The sequence below is a fragment of the Malus domestica genome, chromosome 10 (genome assembly GCF_042453785.1).
Source record: "Malus domestica chromosome 10, GDT2T_hap1".
In the NCBI taxonomy this organism is placed as follows: domain Eukaryota; kingdom Viridiplantae; phylum Streptophyta; class Magnoliopsida; order Rosales; family Rosaceae; genus Malus; species Malus domestica.
This window is the reverse complement of record NC_091670.1, coordinates 28,208,971-28,234,031: the sequence shown is the minus strand read 5'-3', so window position 1 is coordinate 28,234,031 and position 25,061 is coordinate 28,208,971. Positions and strand designations below refer to the sequence as shown.

Below are 25,061 nucleotides of genomic sequence, written 5' to 3'. Positions count from 1 at the left end.
AACATTAGCCTAGCCTAGGTTTCTCCTTGCCTAACCACATGGCAAGAACAAAGAGGGTCATAACTGCATATAGCTTATACATGCAAAATCTCAAACAAGCTTAGTTGGATAAAATGTGCCCATGTTTTTTTAGGTCACATGCAAAACAATGTGGCCTTGTCATCAAATATTTCATTGCCTAAATTGCAATTACAATATTATATGGACCAAAGAAAATAGAAAATTACAAACAAAAAAGAAAATGTGACAAGTAGAAATGTGACTAGAAAAAAATGTACACTTCTTCAAATACTTGATTGGGGCAAATAGGGTGGAAGGAAGGGACGTAAACATAATGGCTCCACACCAATAATCAAAGGAAAGAAAGAATGAGTAATAATTTCTTTCTTCCTTCTGTTCTTGTTTCTTTTCTTTTTTTTTCTTTTTTTTTTTTTTTTTTTGGGATTGAAATATAATTAACATTGGTAACCCCTCCGGCAACTGAGGACACCGGCGCTGGCCGTGATGGAGCCAACCAGGGAAGATGACTTGGCTCCCAAGCTAGAGGCCCTGGCATAGCTTGCTCCGGAACCAGTTCCTGATGCAATGAAATAGGCTCCATTGAGCATCAGGTCTCCTTCTGATCTCCAGTTCCAGTGCGTCCAGTCATTTGGATCAACTCTATGTGTGACCTACAAATTATCAATTAAACAAATTGCAAATTTGTCAAATTCCAACCTCAACATCTTACCAGGGAGACTAAATAGACAAGGTAGTAAATTGAGGTCTATATATAGCTTATTGTCTATTTTCCGTCTTTCAATTCATTTTTTAGTAACAGTTTGTAACAGGTTTTATTTGCGCCTATTTCAATCGCTTTATCAAAATTAGCTTCGTTTTGTATTCCGAATTTATACCTCCTTTGCAAAAGCATTGTTAGGGGCCAGATATCTGTTGCCCTGGCTGTTAATTGTGGGTTCAGCACTTCCACCAATGGCATACATTTCCCAATGTGTGTAGTCATTGTTCACCACATGGAAATACCCGTGCCTACACCTGCAAAATTAATTCAGTTGGGGACCAATTAATAAATTCAGAATGTGACTCTTTATGGTTGCGGAATGTGATCAGCTGGTAGACCAACAGAATACAGCCGGTCGACCTGCGACTCACAAACTGCAAAGTTTATAAAAGAAACTAAGAGCTAATCACTTCAGAAATGTTACCTTGGCATCCTTTGAATAAGTCCCTCTCCAAAATGATTGTAGGCAATTGTCACTTGCATAAGCTTGTCCCTTACATAGGAGTCACTGTGACCCAGTAACATAACCTGTTCCAATCACCAACATAAATGTTCTTTAATTTCTTATTGTGTTTTTAATAGAAGTGTTTAGGAGTATAAATGCTTCTTACGAAAGCAACCCAGACGAGCCTAGTTATGTACCTCATTATGATGGGTGAAGTAGTTGTTGGAAATGGTAATTGCAGTAGAGCCCATAATAGCATCAATGAGCCCATCGGCACAATTAGAAAGGGAATTGTGGTCAATCCAAATGTGGCTAGATCCAAAAATGGAAATGCCATCCCCGTCCGCCATCGTCCTCCACCCGTAATGGCTCGGCGAGCTCCGGACCAGGGCATTTCCGGTAGATTTGCAGTCATGGATATGTAGCCCATGGATGATGACATTAGTAATATATTGAATCGTAATGCATGCCCCATATGCAATGTGCACATTGACTCCACGTGCATCAATTGTCTTGAAGCTGTTCATAATTAGCTCTTGCTTTAGTGTGATCACCATGTCACGCTTGAACACAATCCACAACGGCCTGTCCTGGATAACGGCGTGGCGGAGGGTTCCGGGTCTAGGGTTGACGGGATCATCATTGCCGGGGTCGTTCACAACGTAGTATCTCCCGTCGCGGCCACCCACGGCATTGCGCCCGAACCCTATGCCGCAGTTTGCGAGGCGCTTGCGGTGGAGCTGCCACTGAGGGTCACATCTCCAACAATCATCAATTGGATTCCCCGTCGCACATGAAAAGAATCCCAAATTTCTTCTCTCTGTGCTATTACGAATGGTCCTGAAAATAATTACAAATAAACAAATAAATCATCAAATTTATATAATATAAATAAATAAATAGGCATGTGAAGCAAATAATGTAATGTCACATGCATAAATAATCTTAAGGGGCCTAAGGGCCTTGTGAATAAATGGTATGGACATACTATATTTGGCAATAATAAACATCAGGGATAAGAAGGATACGGTCCATACGGAATTACGGCTTTTTTTTTTATATAATTATTTTAATGTTTTTCCTAAATTTAGTGATACAAAGTAATAAATGGGGAGGTGCACAATTTGTTTGTTCATATTGCAGTGTCGGTGGACAATTAGGGTTTTATAAAAATTAGATGGAAGTATTTAATGAGGTCGCGGCGGACCCATTGAACGATGTAGTTTCTGTCAGTAGGGTTAGCTGTTGTATCAGCTAAAAAATGAAGCAGAATTCTGTTGAGAGAAAGTCTTCTGGTACATAAACCAGATTTTCACCAGGCTGGTGATGGGGAGCAAAATTGAAGAAGAATAGACCCCACTAAATTGGGGAGTTATGATCCTTTTTAAGTGAAAGGAACAGTTAATTGAGTGTTAAAACATAAATTTAGGGGAAAATAATGTAACTTCTGACTTTTTATATATGGATGAGACAAATTGTTCATATGAGATGGATTGAATGATGAGAGCTTTTGACTCTTGGGTGCATTATATTCATCACATATAAGGCATTGGATTCTAAGGTGTTGATTATGCTAATTTGGTTCCCATGATTGGCTTATGGAAAGGCAAGAGATCAGTTTGAGTGAAAACTAGGAGATGGTTTTGTATGGTATATAACTAAAGTGTGGTATGTGATTGATATTTAAAGGGTAGTGATTTTATCACTCTGAATTTAGCTTCTCGTATTCCAAATTGAGTACTTCATAGTTTTATAAACTCTAAAGGAAAGTATCAAAAGTTAAACTACGAGTGCTCAATTCGTTGCTCTGAGTAAAGTATGAACACCATATTTGTTAGACAAATTATTGTGTGGTACTTTAACACTGTCACGTAATGTGTATTATCAGTTCACATATGATAGTGTATAAGTCTGGTTGACTATTGATATCAAACGATAAACTATGCACCAATGTTTATCCGTATAATACGTGAGTTGGTTACACCACGTAATAGTGTTCCACCATCACGCTAACAATCTTTCCACATGAAGAGGAGGGGCTTTAGACTTTAGTGAGATAGAAAAACAACCAAAAGGTGCACAAACAAATGCATTGGCACATAAAGCTAATGTGAGATAGAATGAGATTTGGATAAGGGGAAGGAGAAAGAAAAACAGACAAGAAAATAATAATGCGAAAGCGTGAGGAGCGGATCTGGCGACATGGGCATGTGAGGAAAAGAAAGAGAGGTTGCTGCCGCAAGAACATGCCAACAACATGGGTGGTTGATTCCCCAGAAATCTATAAAGTTTAAACACAAATTCCTATTTAAGTATATGATTAAGATAATAATATTAATAACTTAATATAATATAAAGGATATATTATTTAATCATTAAAGACGCATAAAAAGGGGTCTTTGTAGAATATAAGATGGTAGAGAATTTGTACCATCAGAAAGAACAAAAGCTTATAATAAAACGATGTAGTTTTGATTCTCAATCAATTACTTTTTTACCGTGACTTGTGTGTTAGGTTAAATTTACAAGAAAGTGGTCCTTGGGATTTTCTTTTTCGAACAATAGAAGTGTACCAATTCTTGCCCACCAGGGTTAGAACTGTTGACCCTTTTTTACTGTAGTTTTTGGCGGTAAAATAGGAAATGGCATTTGACTGGATTTAACCTACATATCGGAAAACAATAGAAGAGAGATTTATATGAGACCGGATGCATTTCATTGGATCGTCTCTCTTCTTTCGTATATCTGTCTCTTCTTTCGCATAGCATGATACATGAAGAGAGAAGTAAATACATAAAAAGTTAACGTTTCGTGTAAGTTTTAGTCAGAAAATAGTCATGTGGAAATGACATGTAATAAAACAAGTTGGGTTTGTAATTGATGAAATCATGCATGATGCCATGTAACACTTCTTTTATACGACCCCATGATATCTTAAAACATATTAATTAGGGTAACATGCAAATCTTAAAAGAGAAACTTACATGTCAACCATGGAGGCTATTTCATCTGGATTATCTACTGCGTGCTCATCCAAAGCTTCATCAGACCTGCAAACACAGAATTATTTTTTACCAAATTAGAATTCTTTTTGTAATTGAGAAAGAGTTACTAAAAGTTATTATTAACGTGAATCACCTAATTAAATAAGCACAAAGAGATACACACCGCCCGATAAGCGTGGAGAGAGAATTGGATTATGGCAAAAATGACATGATTAATTATGACTTAATTTAATTACTACAAGTACTCAAGATTGCTATTGGATAACTGTACATGATATGAAAAGGGTAATTTTGGTACGTTAAAATTTAACATTTCTAAAAGAAGGGGAAAACTATGATCACCAAATAAACAGTCTAGATTTTTCAGATCCAATATCAATTAATGCCTTAATTTTGCACTCTTAGCCAATTCGACGATCCAGATCAAAAGATCTAAAACCAGCCAGGGAAATCATTGGTTGTCCCCGAAAATATATCTTTGTCTTTCTATCTCTCACGTTACGTTACTATTTTGTTAAAAATTGTATTATCGAAAAACTAAGAAGCTTAGTAAGGAGGATGTATCCCCAATTGAACGCTAGAACCACCTTAAAGCTGAGAAGTTGAAAAAATAGCAAGTACTACTGAAAAACTGACCTTTCTGCCATTGATGAGTTCTTGGAGCTCAATGACTCCTTTGGTCCCACAAACCTACCACACAAAAAAACCCTAATCCAATGGGCACCCAAAACTTAAAGACTCCACAGTGAAATGCAGCTCAAATTAAAAATAAAATGCATACCTAGAATTTACATTCTTGTCACTCTTTGAAGAGGCATTTGTGCTTGCAACCAGAGCTAGAAGAACCGCCATTGTCAAAAGTAACAAAAACAAGTTCAAAGAGACCGCCATTGTTGGTTTAGAGCAAGCTCTCATGCTCTAATTTCTGTATTTATATTAATAATGGCGCTCGACCGGTGTCAAAAATTGAAGAAGAAGAGGAGGAAAAATGGAAGGCAAATGGAGTCGAAGAAAATATGTCATGGCGCAGTGTTTATATAGTGAAAGGGCCGGGCCTAATTACTTTTCTAATCTCACTTAAATTAAACCCTGGTTAAGTTAATCACAAAAGTAAACAATATTTAACATCCTTTATCACCACCCTTAACTGCCACTAACTGATTCTCTCACTCTCTCTTTAAAGTCCGCCACTTGTCAAAGGTGTGTGTCGGTCAGTCACGTGCCGCACCCTTTCTGGTCTCTCTCTCTTCACACTTCCTCCAACCCCCAAAGCCCACGTTACCTCATTTATTTTCATTTATTTTTTATAGTTTTCTAATTTTTTTAGGGTGGTCTACCAACACATCTTTTATTTTTATTTTTTTTCACCCAACGCATTTTTTATTGAAGTATGATTATTTCTCCTCTATTTTCATCTTTTTTTCCTTATATTCTCTCGTATATTGTTTTTTGTTTTTTGTTTTCTTCTGACTATTAAAAAACTAACACACAACGTTAACGTAATTTAACTGTAACCGTTCAAATAGGAGGGAATGGAAGAGGAGGGAAACTATCAGGAGAGAGAAGACGTGACTTAATCGTAACCGTTTAAATAAGAAGGAATAGAAAGAGAAAGAGACTAGGAGGGTGAAGAATCCTACTTTCCTTTTTTAATTTCTTAATTTTCAACTATCAAATCGAATAAATTGAAAAAAAATAATAACAAAGAAATTAACGAGAGAAGTGTGTAATGTAAATTGAGTGTATAGCAGTATAGCACCCTTTTTTTAGGAAAACTAATGAAAAAAACTTGAAAACTTTGAGTTTTAATGATAAGGACAAAATAAAGGGTAAATTGAATAGTAACATGATTGACTTTTTAGTGTAAAAATGTGATTTTTCTTTAAAATGAACAGTACCGGGTGCTTTTCGTTAAAATTCTTTTTTTTTTTTAACTGAAGCATATTTGTTCATACTACGTAGTCGCGGTGGTTTTCAATCTAGTCTACTCGCTGGCTTTTGGTGCCACGCAGCCTCGTGGGAGTACCTGATTTTCCGGTGGCGTATGAACTGGCTGGAATATAAAAAGAGTTGACGACTGACAGGTGTCCTCGAAATTTCCAAAGAGTACGGTACTTGCGGTCAATTAAAGTTTCAAGATCTGCTAGGTCACCGGTTCTTTGAGTAATCGTCCGTACTCAGATCCGATTAGGGGTTTTTCACCTTGGCAATGTTGGCATTGTCGCTTCAGATCAATTTTTGTTATTAAAAATTTTGGAAATTTATAGTTTCTTTTTTAGTTGGCATTTTCACCAACAGGATCCTCTACGGATTTTTTTGGTGAGAATCCTGAGAATTCTTGAGTTGTATATGTTCATCGTACATCGTGCGATCAATTTTTGTCAAATATTGTTTATGTTTATTTTTAAATAAAAATATTTAAAATGATATCTGACTCCACGATGTACAATGAATAAACACGATTCACGAATCTACGAAATTCTCACAAAGAGGATCTGAACTCTGCATTTTCAAGGAAGGATCGTTTCTTCCCATGCAGCCACCATACTAATATAAATGATTTTATATAACGATATAATTATCCTAAATAGTTGCGGGAATAAATTGATTGTGAACTCGTAATTTTTGAGTTTCAAAATTAGAGAAATATTACTAGACTTTAGCACTAAGTGACACAAATTAAAGTCGTTGGATTACTATTTTTTTTGTTTAGTTTGATTTTTGCTTTCAAATTTAAAAAAAAAATGAACTAAACAAGTTTTCATTTTTTAGTTTTCATAAAGATGAAAACGCACAAGAATATTTTCTTTTTTGTTTTGAAACCCAAAACAAATACTAAACAGACCATTAATATTTCTTTATTTCTTAGTTAGAAAAAATAGTTGACGCTTCAAAAAGTTCATCATATATGCACTCCTTAAAATTATTCCTTTTCCTAAAATAGGTAGCTTTTGTATAATTTGATATAGTGTTGATTAATTTGAACAAAAATGCTATTCCTATCACAATTTTCAGAGATCACATTTGTATCACATCTCTAATATAGATGGAACTCACATGTGTTGATGAGCTCTACTTCTATTAGAGAGGTGGTACAAATGTCGTATGAAAAATGTGATAAGTGCAACATTACTCTAATTTGGATGAACACATCAATGCATGCCATATATTTGTATAGTCTCAAATAATTTTTATATGGTGTTATAAATTTGGTGAATTTCAACACCGTAGGCCTTTTTTTTTTTTTTAATTTTTAAATTTTAAATTTAAATTTTTATATTTGTTCTTTGTTGTTTTGTGTTGAGAAATGTTACGTTATTGTAAATGTAAACGGTGCACATAAAAGAATATGTTGTAAATGTGGCCTCGTTAAAATCTTCTCCGGTGTTTTCTATTCGATATAAAGAAAGATAGATGTTGTCTGTTTAATGGCGATGAATCAAATGATGTTGTTTGGGGAAAAAATTGTTGAGCTAGAATGTCAAGTTAGCAGGTTTAGAGAAAATCTCATTTGATTGGACGTCCAATCCATTGCACTACCCACATATCCATAACAGTTAGGCGTCCACCATCAATGCCGCACCAACTCTACCACCACCACCCTTGGCCCACCACCATCACCGCCCCTTACCACCGCCTTGATCTGCCACCACTGTCGTCATCACCCCGTCCACTTCACCCCACTGTCGCCACCATCACCACAACAGCTTTACATAAAATTTTACTAAAAGTATATATTGTGACACTGCTTTTCACACGCAAAATACTTTAAAATATATTTTACTAAACGCTAAACTGCTTTACTTTACGATAGATTATTCTCAAAACAAGCAGAAGTAACTTTTATTAAAGCTACAACATTACCAAATTTACCCGTATACCCTCTTTGTATTTGGTTTGATGTTGTTCCTCCGAGTGCAGGGACTTTTTATTTACCTGTTCCTCTCAAAAAGAAAACCAATTCTTGATAATTTTTCAAAGTTCCTAATAAATATTGGATTAAATTAACTGAAAGAAAAAAAAAATAAAAATTAGGATAGATTGCTTTGGGTTCTAAATTTGTGTTCGTTTTTTCTTAAACAACCCGAAAACTTGGCTGTTATTACTCATTAAGCATTCTTGACCACTCAACCAAAAGGCCAAAACATAGGATCCATCTTGGGCGGCCTAAAAAACTCATGATTGATTAATCATATGTAACGTTTTTTGTGTGTCTGTGCATGAGAGTATGACTATGGATTTCAAGAATTCAACAAAGACGAAGCTCCTTCCATTTTCATTCAAACAATGGGAATATTATGAAAAATAACTTCATTTGGCTGTAAAGCATAGAAACATCCAAGGTGAATTAGACGATGAATAACCTATGCGTAAACAGATGATAACCTAATTAATTATTGAAGATCGCTGAATTTGAGGATGGTGATTGATCTAATCTGATTAATTTGTCAATAAACATGTATCATAGGTACCTAACTCAACTTCCTTAATTTATTGTACCTTAGGAACAAAAAAATTATCATATGATATGCAAGCCTACATGTATCCCACGTTGTTTTAGAATCTTTCACCCTAATTTGTTTTTAAAAAAGGGTGCCGGTTTTATTATATATATATTTTAATAATTGACACAAATATTAAAGATGAGATTCTAGATAATATTCAAGAGGTCCTTGATTTAAAGAGACTTTAAAAATATATATATAAAAATCCAATTTCGTTAAACTAGTTGTCATTGTATTAGTAGATTTGAGAGCAAGACAGACCCCATAATAAACAAAGAAACGCTTCTAAGTCTTGAAATCATCTACACTCAAATTCAGAAAACTAAGATGGCCATCTGAAGTCAAAAGAACTACATTCTTGATGAAAATGTTACACACTTCACGAATTGGGTAATCCTCAACCTTGTAATTGCACGTTAACTTGACCATATCATGGCAATCGTATTCGATATTGATTTTAATTGTTTTAGTGCATGCATGTAAACATTTTTGTGTACGTAATAATAATGCATATAATAAAATCAAATACAACAACCAAACCGTCATCTGTGATTCCATTTAATGAGTTGATACCCACTAACTAAGCCTTCTAATTGATATGTATACGTATATGATTGTTGAAAAATGTCAATGATAATACGGTGCAATATTTTCTATTATTCAGGGAAGATAATGTGGTACGAGAGGTGCAATAGCCTGCTGACATCATGAACTTTTGATGTTTTTCCGGTTTTTCGTATTTCGGGTGTGATAAGTCAAATGCCTCCTCGGCACTTAGGCTTGCAGGTTAAAGGTATGCATGCATGTGCTTGAAAGGAATCTGCCTTTGTCATTGGTTGGTTCAAAACCCTAACTATTTTCACATGGGCAGCTACATTATTATAATACATATACAAACATATCCGCTTAACTAATTCAAATTTGATAAGTGAGAACCTTGGATTAATGGTTTACTTTCGGATTATAATCTAAGTCTTTTTATATCAAGAAATCACGAGAATATTCTTCTTTGTATCTGCCAAAAGCTAAATACATATTAAAGAAATTAATCGAGTAATATGTAAATTTATTCGAGTAATAGTAGCTAGGTAATTTTGATATTTATTAAGAGAATTTAAGATATACTAATTCTCCGAGATCTCCGTGTCGGTACGTACTTGGGAGCATACACATTTTGCTCCAGGATTTTCGTCTGTACACATTTTGCTCCATGATTTTCGTCTATGAATGGAGACTAGAGTTAGATCTTCGGTTTACCCGAGGTACAAATAAGAACATACACACATATACTATAAAATTATAGTCTTTCTAGCATCAATTAATGATATTATCTTTTTTCCTTTTTACTGCTTAATTTTAGCTAAATAATAAGAATAAGTATGTTCTCTTGGTCATGAATGCATGATCACTCATACGTAAATTTTTTTTTTTTTAACAAACGATATTATCTACACTAAAAGGGTGGGGGAATAGACTAAACCTCACAATAGGCTAGCAATAATGTGTATGGTTCAAATTTGCCTTGGTTCTTAAGAACTCTAACTTACAAATGAATAGGAATATCACTAGACGATAGTACTAAGTGACATGATCACTCATACTATAATTTTTTTGTGTTTTTAGCATTTTAATCTCTATCCTTAATATAATGTTCAAAAGTAAGTGATCATAAATATTTAATCACCTAATGGCTTAGAAAACGAGACTCTGTATAGTTATATACGCATCAGTTTCACTTAAGTCCGGCCTTTACCATGAGATAACTTCAATCATTGATACGTATAAATTATTGTGGACATGTTATAGCCAAGAGGTATGTAATTTACAATTGCCTATTTGTGCCTACATTCATTCATTCATACCACTAAATGATTCATATATTGGACGATTGGAGAGCGGCATTAATGTCATAAACTCATCATCATACTATTCTTTTCCTCCATCTGTTGTTTTTTCTTCTCTCTCTCTCTCCCTCGAAATTTTTTTTTTAACTTTCCCTCCTCGTCTTTCTGTATCAACATTATATATTGTCCTGCATTATTGCTCTAGACACCTGGAAAATGGAAATAACTAATACTTGAGAAGCCAAAACTGCCACCAGATCCAAGTCCCATCTTTGTCCCTCGTTCAAGCCTAACTTTTAACCCTCAAAGTCTCAACCTTCTTAGAGCTTTTATTACAAGATGTTATCGCATATCTTGCATTGCACATCTAATAGTAGTTGACGTTCTATATTCTTGAGTTCCGTTTCTCCAGATTTTGTAGTCTAAGAAAATTATGGTCATCATTTGATTTTAATCTAACAAGAGAAGAAAAATTACAATACAATAAAAAATGACCATCTACCGTTGAATTAAGATCAAATAGTGAGTGACAACAATTTTCTTAAACGACGCAATCTAAGAGAATAAGATTGCTATACTAGGAGAGAAAGATAAACTCGTCACATTTGCGATTTACATGAGTGCATAAATTTTCTCTAGTAAAATAGGCTCAATCTTAAATCATTTTAAGTCACATAATAAGATAGAGAAACAATAGACTCAAATTTTACATCTAAACTTTTCTACACAGGCCCTTTCAATTTCTCAAGCATAAGCATATGCTTTGACCGAATGACATATATATATGCATGTACATACACACATATATATTTGGCATTGAAAAATCCATATAAAATGACCACAACTAGTCCCTAATTTGGAGGCAGGATCAAATGTGTGCGCGTACTAAGTTTGTCCTTTTGAGTTTGCATGAGTCGTTGTTGTTCAATGTCATTATTGGCCCACATGGGTTGTGTTATCCATTTGTGATAGATCTCATATTCATAGCTTTCCTTGCACCCAGCTTACAACACATGCCATGTTACTTGATTGTATTTGTTCTGCTGACCTGTGTTTATTTTTCCGCTGGCAAATCCAATTTCTTCTTCGAGTAGTAGTGTTTACACCACTCTAAAACTAAAGGTTTTGACAATATTGTGTGCAGGAAGCCATCTTCAATGCAATACCTGAATTCTTATGTATTTAGGATCAACAAATAATAGTCTATAACCGTTTAAGTAAAAGTTAAATTTGGGTTTGTTGGTATAGTTTAGCTCGATACATGCTAGAGATTTTGATATGGACATTTGGGTATTATGGGAACGAAAATGGAAAAATTGAAACTTTTCGGTGCAATTTCGAATATGGTTACATAGCCCTTTTTTTCAAACGATAGATGAAATTTATTAATATTCAATTGCGAGTCAATACATTAGCATCATCAGCGAGGGTGTTAAAAAGCCATAATTGGTTCCCAATCAACCCACATTGATACACTCCTTTCTCTTTAAAATCATAAGCAGCTACCATTCCACCTCCGCCTTCGCATCCATCTCTACCTCCACCATTTCGAATCTATTCTCCACCACGTACCACCTCCGCCTCCGCCATGGTGGAAGACATAAAATGAAAACCTTCCAAGAACGCCACCTGCTACCTTAAAATTCCAGTCCATGAACGCAGCACCCAACCCCAGCCCCCAGAGTTTGACTTCGAGCACCATGCATGTGGGTGCAAAAATTAAGGGCCAAGTAACTAGCCATTTCCCATGCATCCTAAAAATTGGAGAGTGAGGCTAAAATAAAGCAACATGAATCAACCACTACTAAGGAACATGGAGTGAGATAATGGGACTGGGAGCCCAAGTTTTTTATGCCTATAAAGGCCTAGAATCCCACCAGAATGGGGGAGGAAAAAGAAAGAAAGATCAGTTGATCATTTTAAACAAAAACTGACTTAAGCGTCGGAGTGTTTTCTTGCAGGTCCCCCTCCTCCTTCATTGACGGCTAGTGGAGATGGCGTTATGGGCTTCTCAACGTGTTTATAAGATTTACTTGTTGGAGATTGGAGGAGCTGAATTTTTCCGCTCCAACGATGTACCATCACAATTAAGCTTTAAGACATTTTGATCTGGTTCCATGCATCACATATGATCAGGTTCCATGCATCACATATATCCCAGCAGCTTCCATATTCAACTTCACAGCCGTCCCAACAGTCTGCACCATTGCTGCTCGTGTAGCGTCATTAAATTCACTCCACCACTGCATCATCAACTAAACAACAACCTCAAGTTGTGGCCTTGCCCCATAAAATACAAAATCATTTCTAGCCTTCCACAACCTCCTTCACGCTGTGCCTACAGCTTTAATACAACATCCTAACTCAAAACCTATTCTAACTAGGAAGAAGTTGCCATACTAGGTCTAGTGGTATTCCTCTTCACTTATAAGTGAGAGGTCTTAGGTTCAATTCTCGCCAAATGTGAATTTGAACCACATTATTGCTTGTCTATTGTGAGGCTTAACCCATTTCCTCACTCCTTAGTGTAAATAATATCGTTTGTTCATAAGGAAAAAAAAAACTAGAAGTTTGATAAAACAAACTAGGAAGATAGGCCCAAAAAGCAAGTTGTTGATTTTGAAGCCCAATTAGAAAACCTCAAACACCCAAATCTGAAGCCCAAATTATGACATGCAGAAAGCCCAAACTGATTTCCATGGGTGTTCATATATATCTGGCACAAATAGGAATCAACTTCCTATTCCTTGTGTGAGAAGAAAAACTTTCTAGGAGTAGGAGAATATTGTTCGTGCAGAAGTTAGGATTTTCACTCCTTACAGTCTCAGTTTTGCTGCACAACCTTGTAGAAATCAATACTACGTCAAAATTTTATAGAGACGTACCAACAGCTCACAACTAATCGCACCATTGTTATTATCAACCAAACTTACATCTTACTAAATTTACAACATAACATGTGTTATGACAACTAACCTTAGTGGAATTAGAAACAAATTGTCAATTTCATGCACATTCAATTGAACTGAAGGCATAATGCGTATATAGGACACTCGTTTTTTTTTCTTGCTCTAAACAACTCGACTATTTTTGTTCTCTATAAACTTAAGTTGAACTACTGTTTAAACCAAAATATTTTCACGCTAAATTTCTCCTTATGCACACAGCACATTCATGTTCATTTTGTACTTATCAAATTGGATAAACTAAAGAAGAATTAAAAAATTAAATTAAATTAAAGTGTGCAGAAAATGTGTATAGAAATCGTTTCTCCTTCTTTCTTCTTAAAAGGGCCAGTTGGTGGCCACGGCAACTCATCCTTTCAGGGGCCGAGAAGACTTACAAGACATTTTAGCCTTTCCTAACCACCAACATGTGATTCACCAGGAGCGGGGAAATTTAAGCTTCAATTGAAGCGAGAGTCAAAATTTGTGGTTAAAATTAAGGGATGCTTTAACAATAAGGTAGGATGCCCATTCTTTCTCATGCAATATATCCCAACTAATCATGTCAAGATAAATTGGCAATTACAATATCTCAAAAATGGAAAGTAAAAGCTAGAGAGATGCTTATTACCAAAAATGCAACTCCACTATTCACCCTCAGTATTTCTACAAATGGAGAGAAAGATCAAGCTTTTGCTCTTTACCCTTACTACCACCACCAATCCCGGAATTGTGATCCCCATTCGCCTTTGATGACTGCTGTGATGAACCTCCTCCACTGAATCCTTTGTATCTTACGCTCCTCTGCCAATTCAAGAAACTTTGCTCATCCTCCTCACACTGATAACCGTTCACGTTATTGCTCGACGACAGGCCATTCCCGCCATGGTACATAGAATTTTCAAACTTTGGTGCTCCGTTGGATCCGGAACAGTCTGATGAGAACTGGTTAGGATTCGGAAAGTATCGGAGATTGGCTGCATGAGCAGTTATATAGGGATGCAAGAGGCCTAAATGATGGTTTGGAGCAAAAACCATGTGAGGTTGTGTGTTAGGGGATAGTATGGGGAAGTTCATAGACAAAGCGTATTTAGAAGCGCGTTTAGCTTTCCTCGCAGCCGTTCTTTCCTTCTTGTGAGCGTTTTGGTGGCCTCCCAAGGCTTGAGAACTGTAAAATTTTCTCGAACAGAAGAGGCACGGAAACAATCTTGCGTTTGCGTCTCTATCTTCTTCTGCATTGCTCTCTTGGTGATCAACTTCCGTGACGCCTTTCTCTTCGTCTCCCATGTCTGCAACGAAAATCAGAACACGAAGGTGAACGAAAATTCGAAAAGACCGAAAACCCAAGTGGGGAAAATTTAGTAATGTTGAGGAATCAACCTTGAGAAAGAGTAGAAGAGTAGAAGAAGTGAAGAAATGGTATGAATTGAGCAGAGAGTGACAGAGAAAACAAAGGAAAATGTGGGAGAAGTGTCTTGGCGTTTGGCTTGTTTCTGATCAAAAGTGTAAAATAAGAGAGTTCAGAAGCTAACTTCTCAAAGAGTTGGAAAATGTGAAGAGTCTCTGAGTATAACTATTAAATAGAGTGCTTGACACAGAGGGCTGTATGGGCTTGGGAACACAAGAGATAAGAGAGAGAGAGAGAGAGAGAGAGAGAGAGAGAGAGTCTGTAGGAACAAGTGGGGAACTGGCTTTAGCTTTTAAGTCACCCAATCCTTCCACATTGGCTTTGGAGATCACAAACCTGATCATGTAAGCTTTAGCTTCCTCTCACAATCTGACTTCCACACTCTCTCTCTCTCTCTCTCTAAAATAATTAGCAACGACTTTCATTATTCTGGGTTTTCTTTGAATTGTAAACTTGGTTAATTACCAAAAATATTGTCAGACGTAAGCAAGTTGGCTAAAGATAAGTGTGCCTAGGTTTTTTTCATATGAATTCGAATTTCTCCCCACATAAATTAGACTAGTTCAAAATATTTCCTTGTCAAAAAATTATGAAATACAATTGTTGAGATAATTAAAGAAGGTAATGCAAACTAAATGATATGTCATCAATAGGAATGAGCACGTTTATCAATACTTAAGTAATAATCTAATCATCAACTTATATGTCATTTAATTTACAAAATTTTGTATACAAATTTAGTCTCTAGTATTACCCAATAAAAAACCACTCTATGAATCATGTAGAATAAATATACACTTTTTAGTCTCTTACATGTTTATTAAATTATGTTTGTTAATTCAGTTTGTTTAACCAATCTCATATCCATAAATTAAGATGAGTGTGAGAAACTAAAAAATGTGTGAAAATCAACTCTTACCATGTATTGTCCCTCTATTTTTGACTCACAAAAAATATAAAATAATAATAAAACAAAATAATTACCAAACAAATTGTCAAGATAAGGAACCACTTCACTTGAGTGGCGGACGGTGGCACATGTATCCTTAGGGTATTGCCCCAATATATCCATTTACAAAATGGCTATCAAAGAGGTCCTTAACTAGTTTGACACTCTAACTTACTTTGATTATTCTCTCTAATTAATTAGCCACTTGACTTTGATTACTCTTTAAGTTTTCTTAAAACTTGTCAACTTGGTTAATTGCCAAAAACAGTCGTCAAGATAAGAAACCGCTCCACTCAAGAGTTGCAGCCTGCACACAGGTTTTGCATTGGGGCAACAGTGTCTTTCCAAATCTGTGGGGGACCTGATTACCTAAAATGTTCCGAGTCTTCGAGCTTCATTTACTCATCCACTTAATCACCCACCTAACTTAATTAGTGCCCATCAAACCACTAAATTATAGATAACTGGGGAAAAAGTAAGTCATTGGTTAACTATAAACAGATGATTAATTAGGGTTGGCAAATGGAATCTCTCTCACTCTCTCTCTCTCTCTCTCTCTCTCTCTATGCAAATGGGGAAATGGCTTCTTCTTTTCCTCTGCAGCAGCAGCATTAATCATCTGCAAATTTTTATAAATGGAGTGATGGGGCTAACGGCCACTAGTCTCCTCTTCCCCCAACTCCCCACCGCCAATCCACTTCTCATATCTCATCCTTTTTTTTTTAAATATATTATTTGCATGCAAATGCAATGCACTGCCCTGCCACATACCACTTGCCCAATTACAAGAACCCAATACTTGCCAATCAGCATGTCTCTGTTTACACGTGGCACCAACCCAGAGGCTCAGAACCCAAACGAAATGATGGTTTTGTAAACTGGAACTGGTGGTTGTGACAGCAAAAACAACAGATTTCAAGTATGTTATGAGATATTATATAGATTTAAGATTTTTGGCCGTTAGATCTTGATCGTTGGATGCTAGTCTAATGGCCATACCTCCTGCTGTATGGCAGAATTTCCGAAGAAACAGAAGGCCCCGGTGAATATTTTTAAGGGGAAACAAGATTTCATTTGCAAATTAATGTAAATTTTACAAACTTCAGAACAAATGCCCTTTCTGCGAATGAATGTTGAAAGTGAACAATATAAACTAATTACAAATTTCATTTTCAAGATCGAGAATTATGAACAAGAGTAGAAAGTAGGGACCTGTGCTTTTCTTTTCTTTGTGAGCACATTTGGGGCGTCTCAGCCCTACGCTGCGGGGAAGAAATAAACAGACAATGGCATCCAGGATTCATGAACAACCGAAACATCTGCTTACAGAGAGAAAACCTGACGGCACTGCTTCTGGCTCAGGGTCAGGTTTCCTGCAGGGAAGATGCTTAAAGAAGGCCTTTACTGCTCCTGTGACGCCATCCTCGTTCTCCATATCCTTGGCAAGTTCGACAGCGCGCTCCTTCACCTGGTATCCACCAAGATAATAAACCTTCTCACCATTTCATGAAGACTTCTTATTAAAACTAAACAACTGACAAAGTAAAAAGTTTGCTTGTGATTTAACTACTACTAAAGTTTTTGAAGTTCTTTATATGCCCCACTGGAACCTCTAAAATAGAAACACCGATAATAGTATAATATTTTTTCTTTTTAATCAAAACCTTTTCTGAACACAGCTAGATTGGGAATTTTTGGCATGCATCCGACAACAAATTCTTGATTTGCAAACTTGCATATCGAATCTCGCCACTCATGTAGCATTTTACATGCCTTCAAATGTATATAGTCAGTTCTAAAACTTCCAACTTTTCTCAGAGGAAAAACAAAAAAAAAGATTACCTTGGGATCAAGCATGAAATTTATTGCATCAACCAACTTGGGAAGTGAGAACTGATCAACTGCAATGGGTGCAGGGCCCACTCCTCTGGCATGTACTCGCTCTCCCCAGAAAGGTTGGTCTCCAAAGAACGGAACAATCGTCGTTGGACACTAAAATAGAAACACAATACACATTTAGGCAAATGATAAATCACATGAACTGAAAGTATTCAACCATAAGATAGGTTATAAAACATTTACCGCAGCTTTGAGACCAGCAGCTGTTGTTCCAGCACCTCCGTGATGCACCTGAAGGCAGGCAAAAAACCATAAGAACAGTTTAAAATCTAAAACTACCCTAAAGCATGTCGAGAAACAAACACTTGCAGACTAGAAATATTAAGAAATCGTTGAATGAAATTTTAGAAGTAACAAGTAACCATCCTAATAACTTCACATACACTTGCCCATCAGAAATTATTCTCCTATAGTCTCCTATAGATCACAAAATCAATGGTGATGTTCCTTCTTCATCCGACAAAAATAATTGCCATCCTTATCCAACCACAATAATAGACCCGACTACATGGTGGTGTTCCTTGTTTCTGTTTCCCCTTTAGCTTTTCAGTTTAAAACTACAGATGAAAGCCCAAAACAAAGGTGTTCATTCTCACCACAGCCTTGCATTGTAGAAACAGCCAATCATGAGGGCAGTTGTCCAATAAGTATATGAAGTCCTTTGGTTCGGCCACTGAGGAGGCGAAATCATGTGAAATAAATCAGTGTATTCCAAAAGGTCAGCTAAATAGGGAAAAAGGAGAATAATACAAAGCTCCTAACAACAATGAAATCATACTAAGCTTGTGGGAAATAGAAACTTACATTCCCCAAGGCCACCCCATCCTTTGTTAATGATACCCCGCTGCCCTGTCTTTTCCAATGCTTCCACGATTATTTGGGTCATCTTTTGGGGCTCTTGAACAGGCTGACACAAAGCGGTGGACTCTGGTCATGGAAGCTGCATATGTATGCATGCATGCAGGTATGTGTGTAATTGCAAATGCGTGTTTGTCAACGTGTGTGTATGCACGCATCCATGCATGTACAAATTGTAAGTGTGTCTGTGACTCTGTTAAGCAGTAAAAGGTTGTGTGTCCGTGACTCTGTGTTAAGCAGTAAAAGGTTGTCTCTGAAGAGCACCATTCTTTTATCCATGAGATGGTGAATAACTTTGGTTGTCTAACTAACCAGATCCATTCTTTTAGCTTGCAGTAGACTAACAACAGTAGAAATCTCAATTCTGTACTAAGTGGTTAATCAAAGATCACTTCATGATTATACAACATAACCATAAACTCAAACTGACTTAGAACGACATTGCATTCTCCATATACAAGATCTAGGTTTTAAAGTGAATAAACGGTGACCTGAGCAAGTCAATCATTCTATCATTGATGATAATTATGGAGGCCATCCTCAAGATTGGATGAAACTCAAACAAGTCCCAAGGTTGCTCAAGTATGCTACTATATAGGAAATCTTGCAGAGATATAAATAGGTATACATTCACGAGTAATGATTGAATAAATAACAAAACTCACTAAGCTACCGAAGCCAATATATATAGGCTTGTCACCAGCCTCAAGCCACTTCACAAGTGCTTCTGGAGGTTCATAATTTGATGCAAGATCAAGGAAGCAAAACCCCACCACATCAATCTTAGGTCCCCAATCTGCAAACCAAGTATTATTAAGTAAGGACTGACATACATTGGCTTACTTTGCCAAGATTCATACCTTATTAAGCAAGAATGTTCCATAATAAAAAAAAAATAGAAAAAAAAAAATAGAGGTACGCCAGTAAATGGAATCCGAAAATACTCTACTAGACAGCACTGTCCACATTATTGGCACTCAGCCTACAGCCACAGTTCTGTTGAACTTACAAGCTTCTCAAAACAATCCTACCTTGTTCACCTGAGGGACTCCAAATGGTTATAAATGGAAGAATCAAAACATGCAATTAAAATATAACTAAAGTACCTTTTGGTTTAGGAACAAGATGGGGGCTCCATATATATCCATATGGTACATCAGAATCAGAGCCTTGCGAACCACTTAAATATGTGACAGGTCTTAGTTTCAATTTTTTCTTGCGAACATCATTAATCATGTCCCGTATACCAAGCCAGATTAAGGAGTCAACAATTTGGTACGATAGCTGAAAATTTGCGTAGCACAAAATGTTAGAACTAATTATAAATCAGGAAGTGAAAGATATAAAATGTTAAACAAATAAATAAAGGTTAAAATTCAGAGGACTTACCCTATATCCAGTTGTTTGCTTGACACGGGACAAAGGATGTGGAAACTCGCTAGTTGGCCTGGTAGGAAAAGGTAAAACATATAAAATGCATACTTAAACTTTAAACACTGTCAATGATGATGACAAAACATTGAAAAAGGCAGAAACCCAAACTCCAAAGCAATTGAGGCAGTATACAATAAGATTCCATTACCCAAACAAGACTTACGTCCATGGCATCGTGAAAAATACATGAATTGGAACTTTTAGTGCCTCTGCCACATGAGTATGCCCTATAAAAGCATTTGTGAGATTAGTAGTAAACAAAGCAATACAAGTGTAAGTGGAAATACTTTTTGCGAAATACGATAATGTGCAGTATCTTAGCGAAGTTTAACTACTTCAGAAGAATCAGAACCCACAAACTTTTCAAAGGGGGGAAAAGAACATTGTTTTAATACAAAGTTACAAAAGTTGGAAAAATTATTTCAACCAAATATCCTACCCTCCATTTCCCAAACGCAGAGAGAACTATTGTCACAAAAAACCAAACCTATATCACCATAAAAATATAAAATTTAAAGTTTCTACTCAAAACCATGAAGTGTTGAGAGCTAACCATATGCTGGGGGATTTGCAATTATTGCATCCGCTTTAAAGGGAATACCAGAATCCATATCAGGCTCTTTGCAAGCAGAAAATAAGGAGTATATAATGTCCTTCAACTGACTACGTTGAATAGGAATCTCAGAAGGCCCTGATGGCAGGAAGCCTTTATTCTTAACCATATCTGCTCCAAAGACATTTAAGTAAACTAGTTATATGGAAATTAATGGTGTAATCCATATAAAACTTTAACAAACATTTTAAATTGATCACTCAAGGTGACTAAACAAATCAGTATAATGTCATTTTGGTACATACAACCAGCAAGGACTTTTGGATCACCGCCTAAAGGGTAAAACTCCAAACCAGCAGTCAAGACAAACTCTTTGAAATTTGAATGAGTAGCTAGTCTTACACGATGACCATAATCCTGCAACAAAAATAGTTTCGTCAACAGACTTCAACATATGGTTTTGACCATCTTCTATTAGCAATAAATTCTAAAACAAAAATCAAATCTTTATAATAAGATCATAAGGAGTTTATAGAATTTAACCGTGCTATCACACTGGTCACCGTTTTCGACAATTAATTTCAAAAAGGAGAAAAAACTTATAAGTCTTGAATATGTGAGTGAGAACCTGCAAACGTTTGCCAATTGCAATGAATGGCTGCACATCTCCACGTGTTCCAACAATAAGCATTACTATTTGCATTGGTGGTATGTCTTGAAGATCTTCTGTATCAAGAGTTTCATCATCAGCTCCAGTAGGAGCAGTTCTGCACCTATCTCCAAGATACTGAGGTTCAACATCGGCTGGAACTTCAAATTCTACGGTTCCATCATCTTTCACCGTAGCTATTCTATTTAACAGCTTAAGCTGCAATTGAAACTTTGAGTTATAAAACAAAACCCGGATAGCCTTTTACTGTTTAGTGCATCACCTTTTACACATCAACTTGTTTTTGGTCAATATTTTACACATCATATTTTGAGACCATCCATGATGCACCTAACATTCGAAAATCTTAAGGCTCCAATAAAATGATACAAGGAACAAAAGAGATATCATCTTTGAGACCATACCTTCTGGTGCACCGAAATATTGTCGTCAAAAATCTTTGCAGCATCTTTGGACAACCTGTTCTGATGTCTGGTACTGTCGGTCTTTGATCTTTCCAACTTAATCGGAACAGAATTCGATTCTCGTCTCTCAATGTTCGATGATATCTCCGCCGGCGGCAATGTGTTCCCTTTAGACAAGCTCCCGCCAGAAATTCCTGAATTGCGTGAAATCCGATTTCATCACTGTAAAATCTTACTTAATGTGAATGTAAATTGGACTCCAAAATCTCAATTACCTAAATTATAGCATTTCTTGTTTAAGATTAAGTAAATACATAAAATTGGTACTTGCCTCTGCACTACAGTACCGAGAAGAAACGCAATTGAAACACAAATGAATTTTCTTGTATTTTCTCAGCAAACAAACAGATTATAATTTCCGAGTAAAACCGACAAACCTGTAGAGCTACCAACACCATGGCCTCCGTCCACCCCGTCCACCGATTTCTCCAATTCTACGCTATTGCCGCTGCTTCCGCCGCCAGTTGCAGCCTCGATTCTCATTGCAACTTCCCCTGAACTCCCGGAAGAGTTCCGGCGCTTCTCCAGGGGCTCCTCCATGACCGCCACCGATTCCGAGGTGCAGTCCAAGCGGCGTGACTCGTTACGATCCAGATCCGACGAAACTCAAGGGAAAAGTGAGTGTAAAAAGAGAGTGGCGTAGGGCGTGTTTGGATGGCGAGAAAGTTTTAGAAAGATACGAAAGCGAGAATCTTGCGGTGGTGTCGTTCCGGAGGGAGAGAAAAAGGGCTGGCGAGAAAAGCACGTTCGGGAAAGTGGTGGGTGGGGGAGGTAGTGCTTGTAATCGCTGTGTAATTCATTGAGTACGGGACACGTACGCACAACTGTTTGGATGACCTGTAATTTTCACTGCCGCGCTGTTTTTTTTCCGACAAACATTGGATTAAACAAAGCCATTTTACGCTTCTTTTACTGCTGCTAATTACAAAATTACAATCAGTAAAACTGAAAAGTTACCGACCTAGTTTGATAACTTGCAGACCACGACTTACTCTTTTTACTGGACAGTTACTGAACACGCTAAAGTATGTCCGTCTTACGTTGATAATATAATTCATTCCCTCCCAACTTCAAATGCCTTATTTCCCCGCATTCAGTGAAGAGGACTTCAACATCTCTTCAAGGAATCACATCCTTAACTTATCTAACCATTGTGTGGCATTTGTAGATAACCCCAATAACAAGTTGAGGCAATTTGGAAATTTTCTGACATGATTAGCTTCTCATTAATTTTACAGAGTGGAGCCCAAACTGACTATCAATGACTTAATAGAAGTAAAACAATATGAACATGAGTCAACAGAAGACTTCATGATGAGATTTAAGAAGATAGGATGAGATGTTAATTCCCTATAAACCATTGGCAACTCATTACAATTGCTCAGAAGGCTTTAAGGTTACCCTTAATAAATAAGTTTATGATGTGCAATTTAATGAGAAACAAGAACTAGTGATTGTTACCACCATGTATGACATACTGTTTGTTGAATAACAACAACTTAAGCATTCATCAAAACCTCCCCCATTCTTCAAAACAAAGTGTCGATCCATCATGTGGAGTTTGAAGACATAAAGCAAGAAGATGGCCTTGAAAGCTTAGGAGGAGGAGAAGAGATGTGTGCCATTCAAACCATTGGTAGTTAAGAAATTGATCAAACCAGTCAAGGATCAGAAAGTAGCGATGAATGATGGGGGTTTTATGCCTATGAAACTACCAAAATTTCAATCATATTCATTTGAGCTCACCAAAGCTGCAGATATCTATGGAGAACTGGTGAAAGCTAAGGTGATCTTGCTCGATTCTACAAAGAAATTCCCTAAGTCTAAAGAAATCAAAAGCAAGAAGTATTGCAAAAATCACTACACCTTCAACCACTCTATCACCAACTTTGTATAGTTTAGAGACTGGATTCAGGACACGGTTGCCAAGGGGATACTGTTGCTAGAAAAGCCACAAACAGTAATGATGATTGATGTTGACCCTTTTCCTGAGGCTCAATTCACATGATGAACTTGAATTAGTCTGAGAGAAGCAAGAGGAAGTTCACCCTAGACATAGGGGAAGAAAAGAAAGAAGGAACATAAAGAAGTGGGGGCAACGAAAGGTTGCCCAAGCGACCTAAGGCTGTTTTAATTAAAGAAGTTGTCATTTGTAGTAAGTGCTGTGTGAGTGTGAGCTGGAGATCCCAACTCCTGGAGCCATAATTGACCATTAGTTGGTAAAAAATGATGATAAGCTAATGAATGATGCCTTGAAGCCTTATGCCAAAGCATTTGGGCCCCACAACCCAAGAGAAAAAAGAATGACGTATTGTTAGGAGTTAATCATGGCTTGTGGAAGCCCTAAAGATTAGAAACCACTAACCTTCATTTAAAGGGAGAACTGAAAGATAGTTTCAATTCACAATCGATTAGTAAGAATTCTAATTGCTCATTGTCGCGCTAATTAGAAACTAATGGATCGTATACTATGTAAGGTAGAGATTGAAAAATATAACGGAGTTGAGTAAGAACAATTAAATAGTTTAATTGTTATGGCTAGAATTAATTAATACGTTAATTAATCAAACGAATTAATTTAAGCTTTGTGACCCAATGGGCTTTGAACCATCAAGCCCATTAATAAGTTGGATGACAACTTAAAACTTAAAGGACCCAAAGGCTCAATGAAACTACAAGGCCGGCTATAGAGAGGGTATGAGTTTTTCTCTTGTTAGTACCATATTATATTGGGCCTCGTTACTTGGGCTTGCAGAAATTGAGCCCATGATCTATGTAAAAGGGGACGAGCCCTTAGTCTGTAAAAGGGACTTCTCACCCTCACAATCAAGGGGGCTCACATCCCCTAAACAGAGGCCTCATCCTCACCACAGTCCCTGCTCTTTAACTCTCTCTCTCTTCTCTAGGGGACTCCGCCTCACACTTGTAACCCATACATACAATTAGAGAGAAATACAATTAATATCAGTGTGGACGTAGCCCAAACATTAGGGTGAACCACGATACATCTTGTGTTCTTTACTTTCTTGCAGATTCACGGTTGGATTTACGTTGTTCCAAGACCTTCGGTTTTGTGCATCAACATTTGACGCCGCCTATGGGAATCGACACAAAAAACTATATTGGTTCTCTTTCATTTTTTCACCTCCGCTGTGAATCTGCAAAATCACAAAAACCCAGAAAACCTTCGCAGACTCCCTCTTTACTGAAAATCTCTCCAAATAAACACTTCACCAAGTCTGCCATCACTTTATACAAAAAGCCAGAGCAATTACTTATCCAATAGGTTATTGAAGAAGAT

The 25,061-nt window shown here is 36.7% G+C and overlaps 3 protein-coding genes across 3 annotated transcripts; all 3 read right to left on the bottom strand.

The window, feature by feature from the left end:
• Nucleotides 1-104: 104 nt before the first annotated feature.
• On the bottom strand, nucleotides 105-5,247 carry LOC103445423 (probable pectate lyase 8). The gene is made up of 7 exons (XM_070806056.1): nucleotides 5,013-5,247; nucleotides 4,868-4,921; nucleotides 4,211-4,276; nucleotides 1,424-2,066; nucleotides 1,206-1,309; nucleotides 897-1,035; nucleotides 105-671 (listed from the first exon to the last, which is right to left on the bottom strand). Exons 1-7 carry the CDS (start codon nucleotides 5,144-5,146, stop codon nucleotides 456-458), a joined length of 1,356 nt encoding a protein of 451 aa, XP_070662157.1. The 5' UTR covers nucleotides 5,147-5,247; the 3' UTR covers nucleotides 105-455.
• An 8,944-nt stretch (nucleotides 5,248-14,191) lies between these two features.
• Nucleotides 14,192-14,812, bottom strand: LOC103422205 (protein LATE FLOWERING). The gene has a single exon (XM_029109929.2). It carries the CDS (start codon nucleotides 14,810-14,812, stop codon nucleotides 14,192-14,194), a length of 621 nt encoding a protein of 206 aa, XP_028965762.2.
• Nucleotides 14,813-16,929: 2,117 nt separating this feature from the next.
• LOC103422204 (sterol 3-beta-glucosyltransferase UGT80A2-like) lies at nucleotides 16,930-22,889 on the bottom strand. Its single transcript, XM_008360244.4, has 14 exons — nucleotides 22,138-22,889; nucleotides 21,701-21,894; nucleotides 21,255-21,494; nucleotides 20,932-21,043; nucleotides 20,627-20,797; nucleotides 20,237-20,300; nucleotides 20,029-20,086; nucleotides 19,746-19,923; nucleotides 19,305-19,435; nucleotides 18,586-18,688; nucleotides 18,378-18,454; nucleotides 17,965-18,012; nucleotides 17,725-17,874; nucleotides 16,930-17,350 (listed from the first exon to the last, which is right to left on the bottom strand). The coding sequence occupies exons 1-14, from the start codon at nucleotides 22,298-22,300 to the stop codon at nucleotides 17,183-17,185; spliced, it is 1,857 nt and encodes a 618-aa protein (XP_008358466.3). The 5' UTR covers nucleotides 22,301-22,889; the 3' UTR covers nucleotides 16,930-17,182.
• Between the last annotated feature and the right edge of the window lie 2,172 nt (nucleotides 22,890-25,061).